The following is a 26,845-nucleotide window of genomic DNA, read 5'->3' on the forward strand; positions in this document are numbered from 1 at the left end:
TTAGTAGCTAATGACTTCACACTCCAGAGTTAGGAAAAGTATATCACTGAAAAAATTTATTAATCAAAAAGTAAGTTGAACAGTGTCAAAGGGCCTTGTCGATATTTCGTGTACGTCAGCTTTCTGGGCTGGGACCCAGAATGGCTGAATGGGTGTTGAGATTCTTGCTGGATAGACTTAATTATACAAAATTAATGCAACAAAGAGGATTTGTGCCCATGATTTCCAGAACACGAGGCCAATGAAATGCTTTAATTTTATCATACACATCCACTTTGGCATTGGGCACTTAGGAATCCTATATGAAAAGGTAAGGTATTTGCTCGGATTGGGGGAGGATGGGGGTCTGGTGGTGTGGGTCCACGATGACAATGGGAAGTATGGTGGTAAACCTGCAGGATAGAGGTGAATTATAGCACGTTTAACAGAAACGAGCAGGTCTGAATGAGTTTTGAAAGCAGTGGCCCATTCAGTGATTTCTTTTATTTTCCTCATTTTTCCTTGACTCTGCAAAATAATAAGAAACAAAAGAAAAATCTGCTGAATGCCTAGTCATAGTTTATTGGAGCAGGAAAACAAGCCATTCCAAGCCACTCTCTGATTTGCTGTGAGTGGCAGAATCATTCACCGTGGTGAATCACAGAGAGCGAGCCATGTGGAGTGATTATTTTCTGATGTTAAATTACAAATGGCACAGGCAGAGTCAACAAAGGTATGGATTGTTTTAAAAAATCTTTTTAAGGAAATTTTGTTATTGAAAAAATATATACATGTATGACCAAGTATGATTTATGTAACTTGTATTACTTTATTAGCATGTAACTTCCTTTTACAAGGACCAAGCCTCGAGACTGTCTTTTTTGTTTTTTACATTTGTCCAGTGAAAGCTTCACAGTTAATATCTTTGTGTCAGACACGGTTTAGTTGTTGGAGGCTTCATGATGGAGATAATGGTGGGGAAATCTGTTTAATTATTTGGCTCAACTGACTGGGTTGAAGAAAAGCCCGAGATTCTTCCCTTTTGCCTTCATAAAGAACCTGCTAGATATTCAACCACATAATTGAGAGATTACCTGTGTGCAATTGGTTAATGATATGCAAATGACTTCTTATTTGTATAGAAGGCACCACTTGGTGCTAAGCCAGTGAAAGTCCCGGATAGGAGGGACGGCATATTTGACTGTGGTGATGAAATATTACCTGTTTCCCATAATCAGTGTTCTGCTTTGATCGACAGCTTCAGGTTGCCTGACTCTTTAAGGTCAATCTTTGATATTTAAACTGATGATGAAAATGTTCCTGACCCTTAGTGTCTACTTTGTGAGGATGCTTAATTTAAGAGGGTAAATAAAATGTTTCTTTTGCTTAGGGGCATGACCTGGTATGGTGCACACTTAGCCTTGGGGAGGTTGAGGCAGGAGGATCATGATTTCAAGGCCAGACTAGGCTGTGTAAGATGACCACGTCTCAAACCGACCAATCTACCTTGAGTGGACCTGTGGTGTTGGAGGTGGGAGAACAGTGCCTAGAGTTCATAAAGTGATTTTTCTTCCAGTTGTGGTTGAAGTTCAGTGACTGACTTCAGTGGTTTTTAGTGGCTTTAAAAACTGCTTTTGTTTGTCTGCTTTTGACAGCGAATCTGGTTGGCTCTTAAGGGAAAGGAAAGGGAGGATTTCAGAAGGGCAAGTCCCATGCTTTTCCCTAACAACCCTTGATGTTATCACCATGCCTTCATGGCACGGTATAGATTCCTAGTCACTGAACACGCTCAGGGGCTTGCCAGACTTCAACCTGAAATAGTCAATGGAGAGTGAATTGTGCAGATTTGGGCACAACCCTCCTTTGCACCTGTAATGAACTCCCTCAATATTTAACAGCTTAAAGTAAGGAGTGTTTGTCACTGTCTGCTGTCTGTGGGCAGTACGCACGGCAGGATATTCCTGGTCTCCAGCCTCTCAGAAGTTCACAGGTCCCACTGCTGTGGACACTGGTGCTCTGAAGACAAGGGATACCCACCCTAGTCCTCCTCAGTGGAGGTGTCTGACAGGAGCCCTCAGTTCCTTGCCACATGGGGATTGTCTCCATTGGCCCATGGACAAGGCAGTGGCTTCCTCCAGAAGCCGTTATAGAGGTGAGCCTTTTATGTCTTTGTCATTTATGTCACATTGTCATTCCTTTATGTTGTCCTTGTTAGAAGTGAGTCCCTGAGTCTAGAACATTCTCTGTGACTGAACCAAGGCTACCTGGAGGCAGGGGCGACTGAGGACATTTTGGAACATCTCTCCTATGGTCCTTTTCCACTGATTTTGTTCTTGTAACTTAATCAGATTCCATAGGCCTTCTTAAGTTATTTCATTATAGAAAGTCCGTTTCACCTTTAACTCACCTTGAACGAAGTCATTCAGGAATCTTTCCCAGTACCATGAAGGGTCTTATTTGAAAGGTTACTTCTAGCACCTCCCTCTACTGACTGTGAGTCCCACATCAGCCTTGGGAGGAAGCAAAATCATCCAGCTGAGTTGTATGAAATTACCGTGCTGGTTTCAGCTCTGTTCTTGCTGGGTACATGTCTCAGTCACAGGAATAAGTGCTAGAAGCTTTCATTTGCCATCTGAGGAAGGAGACAGGGAAAGGGCTATTTTTCATGGTATTCTCCACCTGGGGTTTGACCACACCTATGAAAGGAGTTTAAAGAATTTGTCACTTCACTGATGAAAAACAATGACACCTATAATCCTATTGCTCCAGTGACAAAAGATGCTTGCTATAAGCAAATCAAGTTAAAATATAAAAGGGCAGAAGCTGTGCGGAAGAGTTATTCCGTTACCACTCATGATTCGGCTTCTTTTTGTTTTTAAAAGCCCACCGTTTCAGAGGTCGTTTGGGTACTCTTGAAATTAAAATGTCAGTCAATCAGGGTGCAGACATTGGCTGTGCAGTTGGACTAAGTGATGGATGGCTTCCATACCCTATATTCTGATAGGAGCAGAGTAGGTTTAAGGGGTCCGGAGTCAGCTATCCGGGAGAGGAGACCAAATTAAGGGATTTACTTTAGGGAGAAACTTGAGAGTTGATTTACCTGAAATAACCAAAACACAGAAGGTGTCCCAGAAGAGGATCCTTTGCTAGTTCATGGACAAGAGGGGAGGACACAAGGAGGACCAGGGTTCCTCTTGTGATTCTCACAGTAGATTTTGCTTTGTATTTTGGAGTCTAAATTGTAGTTCGTTGACATTGCTACATCTCCATTGGATAGAAATACATGTGTTTTTTTGTTTGTTTGTTTCTGTTTTTGTTGTTGTTATTGTGTTTCATTTTTGTTTTTGTTTCTTTTTTTTTTCTTGTAGAACAAAGTATAGATGGGATCTAACCAATGGGCATTTACTTGGGGTGGGAGGGCGTGGCTCCTCATAGCAGTTTTGATTTTGCCATTATTTTCTGCTGCTAAAGGGTCAGCCATTACCTTCTTTGTTTCTCTAAAACCCCTTGCCAAAATTCCAGTGCAAGATCTGCCACATTTTAATTGGTTCCTTCTTAGTTCATTTCCAAATCCAAAATAGTGAAATATTTGAGGGAAAAGATAGATGTTTTCTAGTCACGCCTCCCTAATCTGTGTTAGCGTGCCTCGTGAGTATTAAATATTAATAGTTTTAAATGAACGAGCAGAGAGAGGTGAGCGGGGAAAGACTGTCTCACCTCTTTGTCTCTGGGTAGGGGCTGAGGCACCTCAGAATTGGTCAGATTCGGGCCATTAATATAAATGATATAACGTCATCAGAGTTCTTCTGGTGAAATTGTTTAGGAGTTAAAGTGTGGCGACCTGCATCAGTACCTCAGGAGATTGACATTTAGATTAGCTGGCTGTTAGTCAACGACTTTGCACACTTGTTCAAGGGCACTGCAGCCCAACCAGGGTTTATTTTTGGTTCCCCATCGCTCTTGGGATCACCACACTGAAGAATGCTACCTCCCTCATTACCTTCTTCACCTTGTCTGTTGTTCCTGGTCCAGGGAATTCTGCAGCTCAGGCTCAGCCTGACCAGCAGCAACTCCCTGATGCTTTTAACACATGAACGGCTGCCCCGCTGTTTATAACATACGAACCACAGCAGCAGTTAGAAACTTAGTATGAGCTAAATTTCAGCAAGGTTTGTAAAGTTGGCTTAAGAAGAGTGGGAGTCCGTAGTTTGGACAACCTTGGCTGCTGTTCACTTTGTTCCTCATTGGTCTAGAGCTCACCAAATAGGTTAGCTGGCCAGTGATTTCCTGGGATCTTTCTGCTTCTACCCCACCAGTGCTGGAATTACATATATGCACCACTGTATCTAACTTTTATGTGGGTTCTAGAAACTGAACGTGGGTCCTTATGCTGGCTATGACAAACACTTGATTGTACTTATTTTTCCCTCCCGTGTAGTCTAATGTATGCCCCAATCTAGTGGTTTGGGAGGAAGCTCTGTTCCACCCTTGTCAGGGGTTCAGGTTCCTGTGGCTTTACCATCTTCCCTGTGGCTTCTATGTAGATCCACAATCCTACCTTGTCAGCAGATACGGAATCAACATAGAAAATCGTGTGCAGAGGGGTTTATGGATCAGAACAGACGGGGCACACATTTCTTCTACTCCCTCCCATTACATGCGGCTGTAGGACTTTTTTTCTAACTAAATATAGGTGCACCTAGAACATACTGTGTTACAGACTGAAGAGGCCCTCCCAAATTTGTATGTTGAAGGCCTCACCCATGACTGCCTCAGGGTGTAGCTGTGTTTGGAGATAGGACCTGTAAGGAGGAAACTAAGGTAAACTGAGGCAATTAAGTTAAGCCCTTGCTCCACTTGATGGATCAATAGACTTTGCTGGCAAGGTTTAGGCGCACAGTGTCTGAGCACATAGGGAGAAGTTGTCCTTTTTTGAGGAACTGAGTGAGGCTGCCTCTTCATTTGGGATTTCAGAGTGGAAGAAAATAACTCTCTGTTAGCTATCTAGGCTGAGTTAGTTTATTAACACGACTAATAAACTAGCAGGGGTAAGCTAGATGAGCCTGGACAAAGCCGAGATGACCTGGTGATTGGCTAACACCACCCTTTCAGCCATAGCCGAGAGTCTCCTCTACGCTCATTCACATCTTTGACTGCTCATCTAAGAACAAGAAAGAGAAAAGTCTGGGCAGGCTGCCTACGCTCGGAGCCTCTTGGCTACAGCTTTGGTAGGCAGTGTGTCCTTCTCTACAAAACAAATACAAGGAGACTTTTCACATCTTTAATCCTGTCAGGAGGCAATGAACAGAAAGCACTCAAACTCCGAAGGGAGCAGGGTAAACGGTCAATGCGGTTCAGTTATTACTCAGTGCAGCCATCTCCATAATAAACCAAGTGCTTCAAGGACTCGCTTCTTTCTTTTGTTAAGTATAAGAGCCTGAAAAAAATAATATTCCTCTGGGAACATACAAAGGAAAAATGGAATATTATGTTCTCCTTACACAGGAAGAACCAAGCACAAATTTTTCTCTCAGAGGTTTCTCCATTTTCATTGAGATGTAATGGATACACCACAGAATTCACCCGTTTAATTAAGTATTTGATGCAGTAGTTTTCTTTTAATAAAGATGTGTAACTGTCACCACTGCCTGATTGTAGAGTATACTTTCCTCCTTGCAGGACCCTCTTCCCATTACCTCTGTCTCTCTTTCCTCCCTGACTCTGGCAGCTGGCGTGAACTCCGTTCTCCTACCTCTACCGGCCTCTACCGCCGTATCAGCTCTGTTCCTTTTGATGGCTGAATAATTTTCCATTGCGTAGGTATATTAGGGTCAAATCTTATCTGTTCATCTGACAAGGGATATTATGGTTGTTTTCAGTTTGCCTCCATTGTAGATAATGCCACTGTGTGCACGTGTGAGCGAGTTTTGGAAGGGAGTGCTGTACCCAGAGGAGTGGGACTGCCGACTCCCACAGGAACTCTGTGTGTAATATTTGGAATTACAGTCAATCTGTATTTCATATGAAATAGGTTATGGCATAACTTACATTTAAAGTATAATAATCAATGATTGATTTGATCTTGTTTAATTGAAACTAAGGAATCATTTGACCTCAAATTCATACTGCAGATTGGTAATTGATTCTAGACATTCTGAGACCCTGGTCTTGGCTCTATGAATACTTTGGACACCGAGATAAAGGAGACATGGGCTTTATTTCTTTGGGCGTGGAAGAAACACTAGGTATGCATTTCAGAGTTAGTTTTTTAAAGAAAGCATATGGATATTTATTTTTCTTTTCTGTTACTTTTCCTTCGTCACTACTGAATTTTTGGGGCAGATTCTAGCAGGGCTCCAGATGTTCCAGCAGTGGCAGGGCAGAAGCGATGGAGTCCAGTGAGGTGGTCAAGGCGGAGGATCAGGAGACTCTTACACCGGTGGGGGTCCATGTGAGACCAGCTTGTGTGCCGGTTATGTGCCCGTCAGTGGCCAGTCCTCCTTCCTAGCCCAGACATCATCTCACAATAAAGGCATCTACATCTCATTTGTGAAAACTCCATCTCTTCAGTGTCACTATCCTGGGGGAAACTGATGTCCACAGTTACCGTTTGATCTGGCGTGGAGTGACCTCGACCTCTGACCTGCTGTATACACACTGTACATCACTGTAGCCACAGATCTCTGGGAGAAGAGAGCACCAACGATTTTGTCTCTTTATCACCAACTGCAACTTCTGCAAGGGAACTTTGTGAGCACAGGAGGAGGCACCTCCCAAGGCAGACATGGAACCTTGCCAGGGATTCTGTGCACGCGCATGTGTGTGTGTGTGTGTGTGTGTGTGTGTGTGTGTGTGTCTGTGTGTTGCTATGTCTGGTTTTGTCACTGGGAGATCTCACATCCTCTGTAAGGTCTTGAAGCCCTGACTTCCCTTCTTCATTGAAATGAGTGACAAGGGTAACTTTGATGTTGGAGCAAAAGCTTCTTTATCCCACATGTAAAACAGTTGTGGGAAGCAGGCAGATGTTATTTATAGAAAGCAAACTAAGCCTGTAATGGCCACCTGCTGGGGATTCTTCTCTCAAGAGCCTGTCAGGGTGGAAGTGCCTTAAGCAGAGAATGTGAATGGCGCACGTTGGCCAGGATGCAGTGATGAAAATTAAGAATCTACCCTTTCATCGTGTTTCCTTGTCTTTTACTATCTAAACTGTACTGTCTCCGTGGCCCCTTTCAGTATTTGTTGTCCCCTCTCATCCTAAGATGCGCCCTACTCAAATTCTTTCTTATCCTTTGAAACTGATCTCCATCCAGTCCAAACCCTCTCCTTCCTCTCTGTCTCATCACTTACAGATCTTTTCAGATAGGCTTATTGGAAGAAGGAGGAGGGTTATGCTAATAGATTAATGTGCCACTCAGTTGCAAGCTCTCTAGGAGTGGAAGGTCTCTGTGTATTCAAGACTGGTCTTGAACTCTCGATCCTCTTGTGGTAAGATTATACATGTATACCATTTTGCCTGGTATTTCTTACACAATGATCAAATCCTCCTTAGGACAGTGCCCTGGTGGCCCAGATGGCTGCCTAACAAATCAGACTATGAGGATCAAGGAAGGAGAGAGAGAGGCTATTGACAGTCAAGAAAACCCATTTCAGGAAACCCATGTTGCAACTATTAGATCCTCGTTTGAACTTTTAGACGTTCCTTGACCTTGATAATAGAACATATCTTTTCCATGTTCTCCTTTTCCAATGAGGGGAGCTTCAGGCAGATGAATAGAGGGCTTGAAGACAATCTAAGGCCGGCTGTGGCACTGGGGAAGTTAGCCAAGTCCACACCTGCTGCTCTATGACTAGGGTTTCAAAGCTTTTGGAACTGTGTATACTGAGCCTGTCTTTTGATATTAGGATAAGTTTCAGTGGATTTAAATTGTGTTATAATCAGGCTTAATCTCAGGAAGGCTTTTCCTTTCTTCTCCGCTTATGATGAAGCTATCTTTCCTTAGTGCTGTTTGGTCACCTAAACACACACAACCATGACCAGTTTTCTGAGTTTCTTCTGAGCCCTTTTAGGCCACCTTTCCAGGTGGAAGGGGGATGTTCTAACAAGGCAGGTGTCAGCTTTATTTCTTCATGGCCCTGTTTATGGAGGATCCACATTATTAAAGCCCCAGTAACTGGATTTGTACAATGGACATAATAACACCTACTTCTTTTAGTATTGTTGTAGCATGAAGAAGCACACCGTACACTAGCTCATCAATAGAAACCCCCTTCCCCATTCCTTGTTTGGCATGTTGAAGCCTGTGCTCAGGCTGGGACAACACCCCACCAACACCAACAGGACCTCACTTCTCATGTTACATGTTTGCTAAGGGACACTTCTGTATTGTCCCCTTTCTTATGACTGTAGTATAGTTCTCCAGTGATCATATTATCTGCTGAGTTAAGGAAGAAACCAGGAAGACAGTTCTAGAGGTTGAGTCCTTTTAGAGGTTGATTCCTTTCTACAAAGGGGATAGTGAAGTCTTTGGACTGACTGGATAGGATGGGTCAGTGGGTATGGATGCATTTGCTTGTCTTGGGTACTGAGTTCAATTCCCAGAGGTCACATGGAAGTGGAAGGAGGGAACTGGCTACACAAAGTTGTCCTCTGGCCTTCAAATACATACAGTGGCACATGTGTCATGCCTGCTAGTAACAAGAGATTAAAAAGTTAAAAATAAATAAAAGAACTTTTAATTTTCAGAGTTTGAATTGTGAGGAAGTAAGAGTGCTTTGTCTCTCTTGCACCCACCATATTCATCGCTGACTTACATCGATGCAAGAAATCATGGGCAGTGCTTTTCTTACTGTACGTATTTGCATATGTGTACATGTATGTGTTCGTGTGTGTGTGTGTGTGTGTGTGTGTGTGTGTGTACCACAGGTCAATGTTGGGCTTCTTTCTTTATTGCTCTCCACCTTGCTTTTTGAGAGCATGTCTCTCACCGAGCTTGGCAAACTTGGCTATACTAGTTGGCCAACAAGCCTCTTGGATGCTCCTGCCTCTGTGTTCTCCATGCTGGGCTTATAGGCATATGTAGAAAGAGAATGAAGAGCCTTTTGGTAATGGATGAGTGTGAGATGCAATCATATTAAGGTCAAAAATTGTTTACGAATATACTCTGTGTCCATGTGTTAAAATAGACAGTAAACATTGTACCATGGTGGGAGTTGCTTTAATTTTCATATTGGCCTGGAATTACTTTAAAACTTTGTTGTCATATGTAGTTATGCATTTTATATGTAATTAGATCATTCCTATGACAAACAGTAAACATTGACTTACATTATTTATAAGTGAACCAGGCAAAGCACAACCTGATGATCCATTCAATGGTCAGGGCCAAGAATTGTAAGAATTGAGCTTTTAATTACTTAGCTGGCTACCTTCTCTCCTCTTTTGATTTTGTCGCCACATGCTGATTTTAGAATTAATTCGTCAGTGATTGCTTTCTCTGTTTTTATTTTTCATTTGTACATGGACATGTGTTTGCACGAGAGAGAGAGAGAGAGAGAGAGAGAGAGAGAGAGAGAGAGAGAGAAAGAGAGAGAGAGAGAGAGAGAGAGAGAGAGAGAGAGAGAGATTGAGAGAGATATTGAGAGAGAATGAACGAACAGAGGTCAATGTCAGGGTCTTCCTACTTGATTACTGAGGTAAGGTTTCTGTCTGAGCCTAGAACTTTCCAGTATGTTCAAGCAGCTTGTTTTGGGATCTCCTGCCTGTGCCTCTCAGTTACTGGGATTATGGGCTTCTGGTCCCATTTTGCTTGGGTCCTAGAAATATGAGCTTCATTTCTCAAATTGTGCATCAAGTAGTATGTCCACTGAACTATTTCCTCTGCCCTAGTCTTTTTCTGGAGTTGAGCCATGGTGGTGAATGACCCCCCATTTCAAATAACAAATGAAATCCCAGAAAACAGAAGCATCCATGTGGGGAACATCCCAGATTCACATTATCTCAGACCAAGCTGCCTCCATTGTTAGTAGACTGTGATGGTTTGTACATGGTATGTTTGCTTTGGAGTTGCTTCAACTTTCCAAGGACACAGTGGGTTTGTAAAAACAGATTATTAGTGATAACCCTAGACCACTTATGTCTGAAATATTGGGTGGATGCGGTGGTTGGGATGCTTTTTTCCCCCTGAGGGTCGCCTGTTCCTACAGGCGTGGCGGTCTAGTTAGTGAGGGCTGTTAAAGATCAGCCTCTCCGTTGTTTGACTATTTCATAACATTGTCATCATGAAGCATCTTCATACTTCACAGCCAAGATCTTGACTGGGGGGGGGGAAGGAACCCCAGGGGCTAATCATAACAATTAGCTAATGTGTCAGCAATTAGCGTCTTATATCAACCTGCTCTGGAAAGGGCCTCCTCTTATCCTTGCATCGACAGGAATGCAGTGATGTAGCTAAGAAAAGCAGGGGAGCTGGCTCCCCGAGCCCACACTGTAGCCAACAAAATCCCCAGGGCATTGTTTACAGTGATTATTCTGCCATTATGATGTTATTGCATAGACGGAGGGGGCAGTCCTATGCTTAAAATAAATCCAGCCCCCCCAACCCCAACCCCAACCCCTAGACAAAAGACAAAACAAAGCAGTAAAAGAAAAATCCCTGTTTGGCTGCTTTTGGCAAAGTAGAAGAAAAACTACCATGAAAGGTCAGCCAGTTACAGGGCTTGAGTGCTTAACTGGTAAATATTTTAAAAAAGAGTATATTTAATATTTTACCATTTGGAAAAATTTCAATGGGTTTTGGGTCCAGCACAACTCAATCACTTCAGGATTTCAGAGGTCTCTTGTGGGGATTTCTTTACAATGGATACATTATATTTGGTGACCATCTATACCACTTCTTGGTCGAAATATGTTTTAACATCTTTTATATAATCCTTCTAGTAAAACAAGAACTTTTATACATACCTTTCATAAGAACCCCACAGTACTTTAAAGAGGCCCATATATCTATGTAAATACCACGGGCTTGTCTTAAAAACAGCCTTAGAACAACTTGCAAATCCCCGGTAGCAGCTCAGAATCCTGAGGGTAGGAGTATTTTTTTCATTAAAACTGGAATTGCTTTTCAGTCAGCTCTGTGAGCCCTTGCAGGCTGCTGTCAGAACATGGAGGGCGGAAGCTAACACCACAGATGCATTCATGCCCAGCTAAGTGGTCTACCTGTGACTAAGGCCATGGAGGGTTTCTGACAGCTGGGAGTACTGTCCTTGAACAGGGAGGATGAAGGAGACACTGGGTTGTCCTGTGACACTGACACTTGGCAGGGTGGATGGGGTTCTAGCCCCATGTTACGGATGATGGAGGAACACAAGAGAGCAGTAGGCAGCTGGGAGACAGAGGTAGGCACTGGGCTTCTGAAAGCAGGAGCTTGGGAATCAATTTCAGGAGGGTTTCCCAGAGGACCCGGGAGAGCTGGTAGTGGGTCTCCAGCTGGAGAAAGGTTACAGCAATGGTTGTTTTTCTCTGGCACTTTAGGAAGCTGGGTGCTGTCAAGATGTCAGACACATGTGCGAGACAAGATCCAAAGCAGACCTGTTTTATTTATTTAATTCTCCCCCCCTTAATCTACACATAATAGTTCTCAACTAGCATTCTGTTGAGTTGAGTTTCAGAGCTTATCTCTTCCAGGAGTGCTGCTCCCTAGGCTGGATGTAACAGTATCCCCAGTGAATGTGTTTGAAATGCAGATGTTCAGGCCAGCATTAAACAAAAGCCCCAGTTAACTTTAATACCTCTTGCCTTTTGCAGACTGCTCCTTTAACAGGTGTGGTAGAAACTCTTTCATTTATTTTCCAGTTCATAGGCTTGGCCACATTTGACTTGAGGATGTTCTGGGGTCAGGGGGAGGTAGTGTCATGAAATGAAGAGCTTGCTGGTAGTGATGGAGGCAGACATAAGAGTAAACAAGTGTGAGCGAATAGCTGTGCTCATAGAAGCTTGACTATGGAGAAGAGAGAGCGTACTGCAAATGCCTGCTGAGCTCCCATAGGCGTTGTGAAGGTTGAATTTTAGAGTTAGGTCTTTGGAGAGGATTGGATGGGAAGTGGAGAGGAGGATCCAGCCAGAGAAGTAAACAGACCTCATCCAAGACAGGTTTGAAGGCAGCCTGAGAACCCTCCCTTGCTGCTACAGCTCTGCTACTTCTCCATAACCCTCTCCTGGTGAGAATAACATATCTGTGACTGTTCGCTTGACAGAGAAGGCAAGTAGCTAGTTGTGCAGGGCTTTGAAGGCACTACCTAGGATGTGGGAAAGCCTGCACGGAAAATTGGCATGATCTGATACATGTTTTGAAAGCTCTCCCTGGGTGTTGTACAGCAAATGGGTATGTAGAGATGGCTGTGGAGTCTCACAGAAGCTAGAAAACAATGATTAGCTTTTGTGTGCGTGAAGGAAATCACGCGTTCACTGGACAGTTGAGATACAAAATCTTGGTGACTGATGTGGAGTAATTTTCTTATTGTGGTGATAAAATACCTTGCCAGAAACAATTTAAGGAAAGAAATGGTTTGGCTTACAGTTTAGGGGTAAACAGTCCAGTATCACAGTGACAAGTCAGGGGGCTAGAAATACATTAGTGGCTGGTCACATCATCTTTAGTCAGAAAGCAGAGAGTGCTAAATGCTGGTGCTCATCTCCCTGTCTCCCTGTTCACTTTGTATTCTGTCTGAGACTACAGCCCATGGGATGGTACTACCAGCATCTAAGGTGGGCCCCCTTTTCCCCTTAAACTTCTCTGAAACACCCTCACAGATATCCCAACAGGGATATCTCCTAGGCCAATCTTAATCTAGTCAGATTGACAATGGAGATGAAGCACCAGGGGGTGAAGAGTTGGTTTTCTGGCTAGTGCAGATGGTCATAGCATTTATGACCATCAACAGCACTGGAAGAAGACCTTCGTGCTGAGGATGTGTTGGATTTGAGACAGGGGAGGAGAACTGTAAGAAGCTGGTTTGGATCTCAGAGAAGATGCTAAAATGTCAAGCAGGGTCGAGAAGTTGTAGGGCTTAGTTGAGGGTTGCTGGGAGTTGTAGAAGTTGTGAGGTTGTGACAAAGACTTAAAGGAATCATAGCTCCACAACAACAACAAAAACAACAACAACAACAACAACAACAACAGCAACAGATCATTTAGGACACACAGACTAATGAATCACACATATCTGAGAAAGGAGAAGCACAACTAGAATTTGTCTTGACATTTGTGAAGATTAACTCAAAGCATACCATGGCACCTTGAATGAAGCAAGGTTGTATAAATGCAGCTGTCAGCTCTTCTGTGTTTTATTTCTGGACAAGCTTTATGTGTATATAGGGGAATAAATGTAGAAGTTCTTCGAATTGAACCCTTTTCTGTAATCCTGTGACTCTATATTATATCCGACCTAAGGGTCAACATTGTCTAGACATGGAGAAGTCCACAAACCAGACTGTTGGCAATGACACACTGACACGTTCTTAGCAGATGCTCTTGTCAACAAAAAGTTACGTATGACATTAGGAAGCCTCAGGATACATCTTTCTACCTGCAACCTCATCACTTCAGATCTGGGTAGAGTTAGGTCAAATAGAGGATCAGTGTCATAGGGTTAAGGACCCTTAGACGTATTCCAAAGAGAGCTACATGGTGGGTGATAAATGCACAGAGAGGCTCATGAGAAAGACATTTCTAACACAAGGTCACATATTAGTATTGAGGTTTCCAGGAACTTTTCTGTGCATTTCTCTTTCCATCAAGAAACACAAGGAGTCAAAGGCCAGAAGACCCAGTAGAAAGAGGCACTGGCTTCTACAGGCTTCTGAATTAGAGCTCTCACTTTTGCTCCTTGATAGTTATGTGGAATTGGATGTTAGCAACAGCTTGGAACCTCAGCACTCCCATCTATAAAATGGGGAGCATCATCATCATCATCAACAACAACAGTTTACATAAAGCACTGTGAGATTAAAGAAATAACTAGAAACAATAAGTAAAAAGCAATAGAACTATGAACTGAGGCTTGTTTGTTAATGTCCATAATAGTTAGTTAATTTATAGCTGTTCCTGCTGTGCCTTTAGCCACCATCCTCTACATCATTCTACTGTGCTTGTTAAAGGGAAACAGTGGGGGTCTTCAAGTATGATTGTCAAAGAACCTGGCTCTGACTGTGGACTTCCCCATTGAAAGTCTTCCTGGTGTGTGTGTGTGTGTGTGTGTGTGTGTGTGTGTGTGAGTGTGTGTGTGTGTGTTTGGTGTACATGTGTGTATGCACACACATGTTTGTAAATGTGAGTGTGTGAGTTTGTGGGTTATAGGTATGTGCATGTATTTAACCATAGAATTTTAGCTCAGTTGTTTTTGGAAAGCCAGATGTCATATTCGGCCTGGTTATCTAGTGTGATGTTCAGTCTTAAGGTCTGTGAACTTGTATAATTCAGTCATGAAGAGAGAGTAAGTCGATGATCTTCTTGGGGGTCAAAATAGGAGAGAGGCTACTGATAGTCTTAAAGGCATACCCCCAAGTAAAGATATTTAATAAAGAACTCGAAACTTACTAGTTTGCACATGGAGATGAAACTAACTAGAAGATAAATCTAATTTTTTTCTGCCCTCATTCAAAGCGGAAGAACATTTCTGGAAGTTCCTGACCTCGTATCTCTAGACAGAGGGTCAGGGTCCGACTTTCCCTGGGGAAAATTGCCAGTACACAGAGACATGAAAGAGAACACATTTTAGTCCCATTCTTTAAACACCTTGGTGTCAGCATGGCCTCTGCCCGTCCCAAGGTATCCCAGAGCCAAAAATCATTAGAAAGGCCTTCTTCTCCCATGTATTAGGGCTGGAGCACAGCTCAGTGCCAGAACAAGGAAATAGGACCATTTCCCCTTGGCCATTTCATAGGTTTCTGTCTTCCTTATTTTATTTACTTTAATAACATGAACCAGCCTCTGTCACTTGTCAGTACCTGTATTTATGTCATTGGGAAAAGGAACATTGTCTGCTTTGGTCATTGCTTACCCCCAGTTTCAGCAGAACCTGATAGGCTGTAGGTATGCTGAATAAACACTGACTAAACATGTGGATGGAGAATGAGCAGACCAGAAGAGTGGGGTCGTGCAACTATAGAAATACTTAACATGATTGAAGTGCATTATATGGAAAAAGAATTAAGTAAAAGAAAAGGAAGAATAGCACCTGGCTTACACAAGGATTAAATGGGCCAGCATGGGGAGTATCTAACAGTCCCTGACTCACAGTCAACGCTGCGTGCTTGTTTGGTAGTAAAGGACTTGGCTGTACTGGGGCTCAGGGAAAACTTGAAGTGCCGTTTACAGCTGGGCAGTCAAGTGTTTTGTCAGATAAAACCCAGCAGGAGTTTTGTGACTGGAATTAAACAAGAGAAAATGAATATTGGAGCACCCCAATCCATCCATTTCTAACAGCGAAAGGTACCACTGCTCATATGCACACTGAAACATCCAGCAGCCATAGCCACTATCCTGGGGAAATGGGTACATCCTGAGCCCCTTATCTAGGGATGCTACAGGCTGTCTATACTGGGGTACACATGATTAACTTTACAAAATTTTAACTTAAAATCCACATTCGAGGAAGCTGACTTCTGTCTTCAGAAATGAAGAGGGGGATGAATGGGAGGGATTGTATGTATGCATGCATGTAAGTATGTATGTATATATGTAAGTATGTATGTATGTATGTATTTTTGATACACGGTCTGAGTATGTAACCCTGAATGCCCCGGAATTCACTATGTAGCCCAGGCTAACCTTGGACTTCGGTCAGTTCTCTTGCCTCTGCCTCATAGGCATGTGGCGAGTTCAGATGATATCTGAAACTAGCCAGCTTCTTGGATGAGCAGTCTACGGTCATCCACAAACGCTTAGGTTGGAAGTGGAAATGCAAATTGTCGTTGACAAGGTGTTCCCAGCGGGCATTTCTGGCAGTAAGCAGTTGGTTTGTGATTTGTTTGGAAGAGAGACTTGCCTGTCAGTCTTGAAAATCAAACATTTCTCACCTGTGAGCATGTCTGCTTCATCCTCCCGTGAAGTTTTCTCCAGTGGGGCTTCTTCTCAAGCTCTGTCATTGGCCAAGCTATTCTGGAATATTCTTAGTCACTAAAGAAAGATCGGTCTTTGCTCTGAGTCTTCAGGGGGAGAAGTCCTCAGTCAGTAATAAATAACCTGTCCTGGTGGAAAAGGGAGATGACCACCCACAGTGTGAATCACGGGCATTCATGAGCCTCGGTGAGGAACTCGCTCTAGCCTATGTTTCCTTTTTCGTTCTTGAGAACTAATATGTCTTGGCAGATGAGGCGAAACAAGTGAGAAATGAATATGAACTTCAGGCCCCCAACTGAATAAGGGGAGGAAAAAAAAAGAATCAGGATTGGGTTGAAATCACAGCCAACTGCAGAGAGGCAGCTACTACCTTACAGATCCCCCCTCCAAATAAACCCATGCATTTCAGAAAATGGTAAATAACACTTGAGTTGTGGAAATAAGCACCAGGTGTCTGAAGAAGGAGAACCAAAGAGAGCATACATTTTCAGTCAACAATTCCACCATAAATCGTAGCAATGCCACCATCACGACCCGCAGCCCTCCGGGAAGAGCCTGTTATAAAAATGATAAATCAGAAGCACTGCACACCAGGTCTTGATAAAACAAAGAAAGTTAGTCCCAGGGTCTGATATATATCTATACCCACAGAGAAACAGAACTTGATCAGTGGAGGGCCGAGTGTGAGCAAATGCAAATGTCAGAATCAAATGGCTGCCTAACATTCTGACCAAGGCGAGCATGGGACAATGCAGCAGAAACTGATGACTCTATGGGAACTGGCTATAATTGAAACTTGTTCCCAAGAACAGGACAATATATATGCCAGTCTTGTTCATCCCAACTTTACACATCCGTCACACCTAGCAACAGAGAATATACGGTCTATATCACCGTCAGAAAGCAGGGTTAACGGATTTTCTCGTTTTGTTGTTCCTTTCAGGAAACAACATCCACAACTCCCTTTAAAGAAAAATGTGTAAAAAAGTGAACCTGCTGCAGCATTTCCTTAAATCACCATCCTGATTACATTCTCCTGTGACTCTCAGGTTCTGTCCATTTGTGTGTGCTGTGAGTGAGGCCCAGGATGCAGGAAGCATCTTGACGTTGACAAGACGGTAGGGTCAAGGGTCAACATCCTCCATCACATTGTGCTTCTATGTCACTGAACAGCCATCTAGCTGCTCTCAGGGACTCTCAGAGACTATTTATAAAGCAGCAAACTTTCAAGGAGGGAAGGGAGAATGCTGTGTGGGAGTGTCTCAAGGGCTGAAATCTGAGGAAGGTCAGATAAAGTCATTACCTAACAGTATCTTCTGACGTTGGTGCGTCCATGGTTGGGAGGATGTGATGGAATCAGGATGACAAGTCTCTTCTAACTCTTCTAGCTGGAGGATGTTGCTTCTAAGTTATTGTGTTGATGCCTCACAGCTCAGCATGCTAACTAGGGTAGGGAGTTCTAGCCAGCGCCTTCTTTCTCAGTGCCCCTATAACATGCGTGTCTGGCTCAAGACTGGTAGTTCTTAAACTTGTTGATGAGTCAGCGGCGGCTTCACTGGGGGAAACACAGACATGCAGATTGTCAGGTCAGGTTCTATCCTGACGGGATGAACTGGAAACTCAGAGCTGGGCAACCCAGCATGCTGTGTTATAATGAGGCTTCAGTCATGCAAATGTTTGATAATACTGGTCTAGGTAAAGCAGGGTAGCAGCTACTAAGGGCATCAATGTGACTTCTAAGCTAAGTAATGGTGTTTGTTTTGTACACTTGTATGAGTTCAGAGGTGATCAGATAGATCACTTTAAGGATTGGAAAACACTGGGCTGAGGATTTCAAGGCCTTGTTCAGGGTCATCAGGAAGTTCCGTTGCAAACCTGGGGTTACAATCCATATTGAATCTTTCTGACCCAACCCTACTTGATGATGGACTAGTCATGGCTCACAGTGCCTCCTACAATGCAAAGGGGGTCCAATTTGTTTTTTATTGACTTTAGAATTCAGGGGTCCCCTTTGAAGAGCTAGATTGATAAGTGTATTTGTCAGGCTGTATAGTTATGTGGGATTTAATTCTCTCTGTGTTAAAAGTTGTGATCTACATGGAAGGGTTTGGATCTCATGCGTATTTGGCTGCACTCTGAATGAGGGCCAAGTGAATACAGTTTGAGAAGTCACAGGTATGCAGTAGCAGAGGGACTTGTCCCAGAGTGAGAAGGCCTTCCTTCCATTTTTGTATTTAGAGGCCACACGACTAAGCTGTTTAACTTCTCTGAAGCCCAATCGTGTCTCTTCTATAATAGCAAGGGGATAGCTTGCTTATCTCATAGTGTTATGACGAAGGTCAAATGAGAGAAAATGGAGACAAATGTCTCCAAACCTTCACAAATAAAGGGCCTATTACAGACAGTTATCTACCATCCTTGGCTCCAAAAATGCTTCTTGTGTCAGGAGACACAGAAGCTTCTTCCTGGAACAGTCAGTTAAGTGTGTCTTTGGCAGAGAAGTCAATTGTATTCAGGCACGGTGCCAGGCCCCCCAGTGGTGACACTGGGGTGCGTGTGGAATCCTATGTGCCTCAGAGGACCATGGACATAGAAAGTTATCATGTCTGCTGCTGGTGGTGACGTCAGGCCAGGCAGCAGCTGACCCTCAGCAGAGGCTAGTCATTTGGGATGGGATCCAGAGTAGAAAACAAGAGGAAGCATCTAGGGGATCTGCGGTGCTGACAGGCAGGTGACATTTTGCTGTGGTAGCATGCAGGAGGAAAAGCTGTCATCTTGGGAAAAGTCCACATCTTTTTCATGCAGGCAAGCCATGAAATCATAGTTTCTCCCGTGTTTACTTGAATTTCAATACATGGTTGATACTATCTTTTATTATGAAAATGATTATGCTGTGTAAAGTATTAAAATAGGCATTTCACATACATCGTTCCATTCATCTTTACAGTGACTGGGCATTTAAGGGTGTCAGCTTGAATACCTCTTATTTTAAATGTTTGAGACCAGAGTTTTGAGATTTTTGGAATATTACACAAACACACATAAACATGATTCAAGTATGTTGGGGATAGTCCCAGACTGAAACACAGAACACATTTCTATCTCTACCCTCTCATATGTTTTGCAGAATATTTATCTGTATGGATACTTTTTTTTTTCCTTTTTCTTTTTTTCCGGAGCTGGGGACCGAACCCAGGGCCTTGCACTTCCTAGGCAAGCGCTCTGCCACTGAGCTAAATCCCCAACCTTTGCAGAATATTTAAAAGATTTTTGCCCATGAGTCATTGTTTCATAGTGGAGATATTTTTCCACCAGTGACATCATTTCAATCTTCAAAAGTTTTGGCTTTGAACTGTGTTGGGTTCCAGGATTTTATGTTGGGTATCAGTGTCTGTAGTGTACTAGGAGAAGAGCTAAGGCCCCATGTGACTAGTAACTCACCAAGACTATAGTCAGTAGTATGGCAGGGCTGCGGTTGGATGGCTGGGCTGTCTGGGGTCATCTCCTGCCTCTGCCCAGCCACCCACATGGTCATAGTTGTAGAGGCTGCAGCTGAGCCTTGCCCGTCTCTGAATGTGGCTCGTAGGTCCTCACTGGTTTGACCAGATCTGGGATGACACCTGCAGTTCCAGGCTCTATGTGAATTTTTTCTTTTAAGCACTCACTAGGCAGTTTTCCTAGTGTATTCTTAGACTTACCCACTGGTCCAGAGCCCTGTGCTAGACCAAAAGAACCAGAATCTGAGGGTGAAGGATTTTGAATTTGCTTTTCAAGATGCACCCAAGTGATTTCCACAGGCAGCAATGTCTGAAGGGCAGTGTGGCGCTTTTCTCCCTTCCTGGGCCACCCTCCTTCCAGCCCCATCTTTCTGTCTCTGTTTTTCCTCCCACCAGGTTATCTTCTGTCACTATCTCACATGGGACCCTCGGCAGGGTTTTCTCTGCTTCCACAGGATGAGTACTTCTCATTTTGTTTTCTTACCAGTCCGTTTCTTGTTTGATAAAACCTTCACCATCTCTGTTGTTCCTTCTCTTCACCTAGAGCTCTTTGAGTTCAAGGACCATGTCCTATTGGATCTTTTCCTTCTCTCCATCGTTCCCCCATGGTGCCTAAGAGAAGGTAGTGTCCACAAGTGGCTGTGTGCAGGTAGGTAAGGGTAAAGTGAGCTGGCCTTCTCTTGAGTTTTGGAATGCAAGCACATAACTGGGATCTACTTACTTTAGCCAGGCCTCTGGATCCCACTTAGAGGGTAAGGCTGACACTTACAAAACCCCAGCACACGGTTTCAGTGGATGTATTTTCCATACCAGGCAAAGCACAGATTTATCTAGTTTTAGTGAAGATCAGATGTGTTCAAGGTCAAAGCCCTTTAAAAGCTAGATGTTCTGGATTTTCACCGATGCACGGGTGTATATACACTGGAGAGTAAAGGCTCTGTGACAGGGGCTTACCAGGTCCATGGCTTTGATTCATTAGCAACTCTTCTATCCTTTGACTGGGTCGGGGTGTCCTACAAGCTAAGACGGTGTCTGCATTGGGGAGCTATCAACTAGTATTTTTGGAAAAATCTCAGTTTGAATTTTTTACTTCATTTTCCAGAACGTTCTTTTCTGTTATATCTGCCACATTATAAATTCCCCTGAAGGAGTTCAGGTGGTGAAAAAAACGTAGGGTTGGCATTTCTTAAAAGAGTGTTTTTGTTTACTGGGAAGCATCGGCGGAAGAGGCCACTAAAGAGTATGTGTTATGTCAGTCAAGTTCCAGTGACGGACGGACATCAGTGGCACCCGCGGAAAACCTCCACGTTTCCCAAACCTGGTGGCTTCTCTCTGCTCCTCTTGGCCTGCATATGTTTTAAAGACTTTCCAGGGTGATTGTTTCCGTTTAAGGCACATCATCTGTGGAATTCTGAAATACACACCAGGGCTTTGAAATCTCTGATAAAGTTCGCATTTCAGTGTTAGGAGGGTGTCAAGCACCTCGACAGCCGCTCGGCCATCTGTAAATAAGACATTCAACAAGGAAAACATCACGAGGAAGGCGTTTCGTTTCACTCACTCTTTCCACTTCGCCCATCCACATCATCAGATTTCAGGATGACCAATATGGAAAGGGTGTGAAAACACTTCTAAAAAATATTATATTTTGAAACTTGGGCCCAAGTTCAAACACTCAATTTAAAGAAAACTTATGAATCAAGTCTGAATTATTTATTGTCTTTGTCGACTTTTCAGGAATGAAATAGACGTCGGAGTAAAGCGAAGTCAAAGCTGTCTTCGAGCAGCAATGGTGTGCATTCTCCCCCTGGCTGTACTTCTTTCTGAGCCTCTTCCGGGATGTGTTGTCCATGATGGGCCCTGGCCCTGGGCAGACATGCGTGTCAGTCTCATGTCACCATTGTATCCCTATGTCCTCTCCTGGATCCTTGGGTCAAATGTGGCTGACTTAGCCCAATGAGGAACATTTCACTATTTTAGTCATGTGCAAAGGGGTTTAGAAAACAGACCAGACAAAGGAAGTCTGTTCTCTTCAGGTAGTAGATACAGAGTCGGCCAATCACAGGACATCTAGCACCAGAGTGTCAGGAAAACTATCTGTTGCAGTCATAGCCAAAGTCATCCAACTCTACTGCTACACACACACACACACACACACACACACACACACCCCTAAGTGTGCCCACCAGAACTTCACATATACACAAGCAGGCCCACATAGAGATGTCATGAGTTAGCCAAGTCCTCCTAAAGAACACAGGGCTTGTCGTTTATTTATGAGGACCTGAGTTCTGATCCTTTACACCTACCTAAATAAAAAGCAGGGTGCTGTGGCCTGTAATCCCAGTAATATCTAGTGCTGAAGGTGTACTGGGATGGAGACGGGCAGACATGCGGATTCATGCCTAGCCAGCCTCACTGAAACCACAAGCTCCAGGTTTGTGAAGGCTGTGTCCCAAACACAATGTGGAGGGACCAGGGAGATGGCTCAGTGGGTAGGGTCACCTGCAATCAAACCCGAGGACCTAAACTCAATCCTTGGGACTTGAACGGTAGGGAGTCTCACGGGATGTTCTCTGACCTCCACACAGAGATGGCACATGTATACCCACTCACATACTCATTAACAGATGAACAAGCAAATAAATGGATAAATGGGATTTTTAAGAAGTCTGAGAGTTAAAAGAGGAAGACAACTGATATCAACCCCTGGCTCTCATATATGTGCTTATGAACACATGCATGCATGTATGCATACACAGACATGTGCACACACACAGATGGAAAGAGGGAAAGGGGGGGAGACAGAGAGGGAGAGGGAGGGGGAGAGGGAGAGAGAGAGGGTTGGGGATGGGGAAGAGGGGGAAGGGGAGAGGGAGAAAGGAGAGGAGAGGAGAGGAGGGCTCATGCCACAGAGATAGAGAAAATTGTGACTCAGGGTCCTGTTGGTTTTTTCTGGGCCTGTTATTCCCACATTTCTTTCCCAGGTGCCAACAGTAATACAGAGTAATGGGAGAGGAAAAAGAAGGTATGAGTCCATGGGTTCTCAGTCTGTCTGTCAGTCTCTTTCCCTCTGTGTATGTTTGTCTGCCTCCCCTCCCATCCCCTGTGTGTGAGCATATCACTGTCAGTCTTTTCTGTCAGTCTCTGTGCATGTCTGTCTGTCTGTCTGTCTGTCTGTCTCTATACATGTCCATGTGTGTCTGCCTTTCCCCTGTTCCCTCCCCACCGCCCAGTACATGCGTATCTCACTGTCTGTCTGACTGTTGCCTGTCAGACTCCCAGAGTTTTATCCAACCTCTGGCACAATGCAGCCTCTGTAGAAAAGATATTAGGAACAAAAAACAAACTTGAAGATTCAGGAGCAGGCGGCCAGAATTATGAAGAAAAACATTCAGAGGATGCCATGAAAAACATCTGGGGATTGTAGAAAGCCCGGCAAAGAAAATGTTTAATTATGCGCCGTATGCAAAAGTCATCATGTTTAGATTGATACTGAGGACTGAGACTGCGTGGGGCTTAAGTGGTCCACAGTGGTGCATCAATCTCTTTACTCCTTTAGAAATGATGTTTTTCTTTCAGTGATGACAAATGCTTTCAAACTGTTAGATCATGCTGCTATAGTGACATGGGGAGGCTTTAATGAAGTCCAAAGTCACTAACGAAGTTTCCAAATGAGCTCTTCCAGGTCTTCTGTTAGATCTTTTTGCCTTTCTTCCTCACACCCTACCCCAGATACTCTCCTGTCCCCTCTCAGAATACAAAGGTTGCCTGTACTGGTGGCTCATCTAAGAGCCTGGTAAGTCCTTAGAAATAGCATTTTGAGAAGGCTTCTCATTTAAGACCTCATGAGTTGCTTTTAACTTTCCAGTGTTAGTTACCCTGAGTTTGGTTTCTCAATAGTTCCCATTAACGGGCACATCAAGCATCTGTCCCTGTTTCATGAATAAGAAATGATTTCTGTTTGCCAATGATTCTCTTACGTCTTTGTAAATGTGTAGGATCATGATTTCATATAGCATTGTATCCGAGTCAGGAGGGACACAGGGAGAGGAACAGTTCAAGGTGGCCACGGATGCAGACTCACACACGACGTAAAAATATGAGTCAAAAGCACCAAAAGTGGTTCAAATTTAGTTACCTGTGTACAAAGATTACTTTATAGCCACACATGTTAAATCATGAGGAAGGTAGGTGTGTGGTGTCTCAGAGTTAAAGGAAAGTCATAATCAGATTTAAAATGAAAGTCTGATTTGAATGGGAATGAGACAGAGGGCAAAACAACCTGGCCCATTTATCTGAAAAATCTCACTCATCCTAGGGAGGCCAAAGCCCATTCTGTCGCTGCATTTCACTTTGGAGAATTTTATGGACTTAAGTACTTGGGATTTTGATCTTCATTTATTGGACCAGGCCTCTTTAAGTAAACATGTGGCTTATGAATCAGTGGACAGATTTGTTACTCACACTCGAATGTGTCAAAACATTTCCCTAAGTGTCAGTAGGGCCCACTGCCATAAAATGATTAAGCTCCGCCCAGCTCCTTCACATCTGTCACTCCTCATTTTCCCTATATGGCTGGCAATTACAAATGACCAGGTCTGTAGGTATTTTCAACAAGATGGTAAGCTCCGGGAACCGAAGGCTTACCCACACGCCTGTCTGGAGTAGGCTCACTCACTACCTGATAGGGACACTTTCAGATTCGAGTATCATACATGGAACACAGACTGTTTTCAAATCTAGTGCATTTCTCAACTGCGGATCCTAAGACAACCATTGTTTGGCGTTTTCCTCCTGAGTCTTCTTGTCTGTGCGAGCAAATGCCATGGCTTCTCACAAAGAGCCACCTGTTTCTGGGCTTACACAAGATATGTTGGATTTATGTAATACAATAGGATCGATTTAATTAGGCTTTTCCTTAAGTACAACCCTACCTAGACTTACTTCACTCCCTGATACACGCTCGATTTTTATAGGCAAAACAAAACAAAACTGCCAGTCCTGACTTGACTTATCTTTACAGCACCGTGTTACCCGAGTTTCTTCTAATATGCATTAAAGGCTGTAGACTTTCAGTGTGAAAAAAAAATGGCTGTTCCGAAGTCCCCACAGTCCTTGTTATTTACAGTGTTTCAAAGTATTCGAATTACTACAAAAGATTTACTCATATAGCAGAGTGTGTAAAATTTAAAATCAATAAAGTGTATAAATTTCGGGTGTCTCCCTGAATTGATTCCTTATTTTAATAGCTCAATGCTGTAATACCATATACTTTTTTTTTTAAATGTCATCACCTCAGTAATAATCTCTAGACTTCTTTTTTCCAGAGCTCTCGGGCAGTTTGGGATTTCTGATATGATCTTTCCCCTACAGCTGTCTCAGACAGTTGCTGCTCCTTGGACAGCTTCTAAAAATGAACAAGCAGATGAGAGTTATCTGTGTTTCCCTGGAGGTAGAAACACAAATGTTTTCTTTCGATGGGGAGACAGCTGGTCTTTTGCTTTCGCGGGAGAAGAGAGAACGCTTTGAAGTTTGAATGTCGTAGCAGTGGTGTGTTGAGCTCATAATACATCTTAATTTTTTTGAAAACGAAGGAATTAGTTCAGTTCTCTGTCACGTGATTGTCAGGGCATCGATTTGCTTGCAGTTAGCCAGCCAGTATAGGGCACCGAACACCGCGCCATTGTCACCCAACAGTTTCCTCGCAGTGAATTTACAATGACGAATCTTATCTGATTCTAGAACACTGAGCTCTGCCTGATTTTTAGCTATAGACATAAAGATAATTGAAAGAGAAGGCAGCGAATCCTCTTCACGCTCACCGTCGCTCTACCAGGGTTTGACTCACAGTGCCGTCTGGGTCCCAGAGTCGAAAGCCTTGAGCTGACCTTAGTTTCTGGAAACGTAAAATGTCAAACACTAACACGCCAGCGGAATCTAAACTTGCTTTCATTTCTTAATGGCCCTCTTGGCCTGGGAAGAACACAGGCGGATCACTGCTTACGTAGGCACGGAGCAGGAGTGCCCGCGGCTGCATCAGGTCTTTTCGCTCGCTGAACCCAGGCTTTCTAGCCAATCTCTTAAATTATTCTTCCTCTTTGACTTGTTTATTTTAGTGATTGACAGAGCCCCCAACCGAATACCAGAGGATCTTGATTTGAATCCCAGCTCGCCTTACTTTACTTTGTAAGCTCAGTGCAACTCTTTTGCACCATCTATGCTTGTTAAGTGGGGATTAAGGACTTTGGGCCTACCTCACCGAGAGTTATGGGTAAGTGCAATGCGGCCCGAAACCCAACACATGAGGAAAACTTCAGCTTGCACACTCTTCCATCCAGGCAAGGTTTATTTCTATGAGAAAAATCTCTGACTGATAGCTTTACAGATAAGATAGCCAGATACAATACAGAATGCACAGTCAGTTGAATTTCAGATGAAAAACATTATATATCAAATATATTTATTATTATGTTATGTTTATTAACATATGATATAGAAATGCATCTCATGTATTATATAAATATATTGGTATATCACAAATATATGTACTATGTATATAAGTTATATATGTGCATAATTCTCTATATATACAAATATATATCTATAGCTATCTATAATATATCTCAAAAATTATACCATGAAATATCTGGGAAATATGTATAAAATATTATTTGTAGGACCCTCTACTGGAGCATGGGTAGCCTCTCAGGGCTGGCATCCTTGAAAGAAATTGACTATTCCACCTACTCCCCTCTGCATCCATCATTTGCTGACAGTTTTCCAGCTAGGGGCAGGGCATCACAACCCACACTTAGATTTCAGATGGCTTGATCTTGTGCAGGTCTTGTGCATCAGTCACAACTGCCTCCTGGTGTCTTGTGTTTGTATTTGCTAAGCAGGCAACTCTCTTTACAGCTTCTGGTGAGAGGTGTGGCTCTGTTTTTAACATGTCTACAACAGCAAGCTGCCCGATAAGTGGGGGAGCGTGTATACTGGGAATCCTCCTGGTTCTAGCTAATGCTAGACAAATACAGCACCAGGTTAAGTACAGCATCTGGGCTTGCATTGCGCACACCTGCCAGATTGATTCAAGTATTTGAGGTATGAAATGATGGATTTAGTTGGGTGGTTCTTTCTTTGCACAAGTTCTTTGTGAGGGTGAATTTGATGGGGAATTGCCCCTTGGAGCTGCTTTGTCACTGACAGATGCTGATATTTCTGGGAGAAGGCCTGTCTCCCCCCTACAGA

At 43.4% G+C, this 26,845-nt stretch overlaps 1 protein-coding gene across 15 annotated transcripts in view; it reads left to right on the top strand.

The window, feature by feature from the left end:
- Nucleotides 1–26,845, top strand: part of Mecom (MDS1 and EVI1 complex locus) — a 555,238-nt gene that overhangs the window by 117,413 nt on the left and 410,980 nt on the right. Inside the window, exon 1 of one of the 15 annotated variants that reach the window (XM_039101973.2) lies at nucleotides 1–25,868. The exons of the other annotated variants lie outside the window; for them this stretch is intronic. Coding sequence (XP_038957901.1) covers nucleotides 25,865–25,868 — 4 coding nt within the window. The 5' untranslated portion in view covers nucleotides 1–25,864. The remainder of the gene's footprint in view (nucleotides 25,869–26,845) is intronic. 15 annotated transcript variants of the gene reach the window in all.

This window comes from Rattus norvegicus, chromosome 2, assembly GCF_036323735.1.
Source record: "Rattus norvegicus strain BN/NHsdMcwi chromosome 2, GRCr8, whole genome shotgun sequence".
In the NCBI taxonomy this organism is placed as follows: Eukaryota; Metazoa; Chordata; class Mammalia; order Rodentia; family Muridae; genus Rattus; species Rattus norvegicus.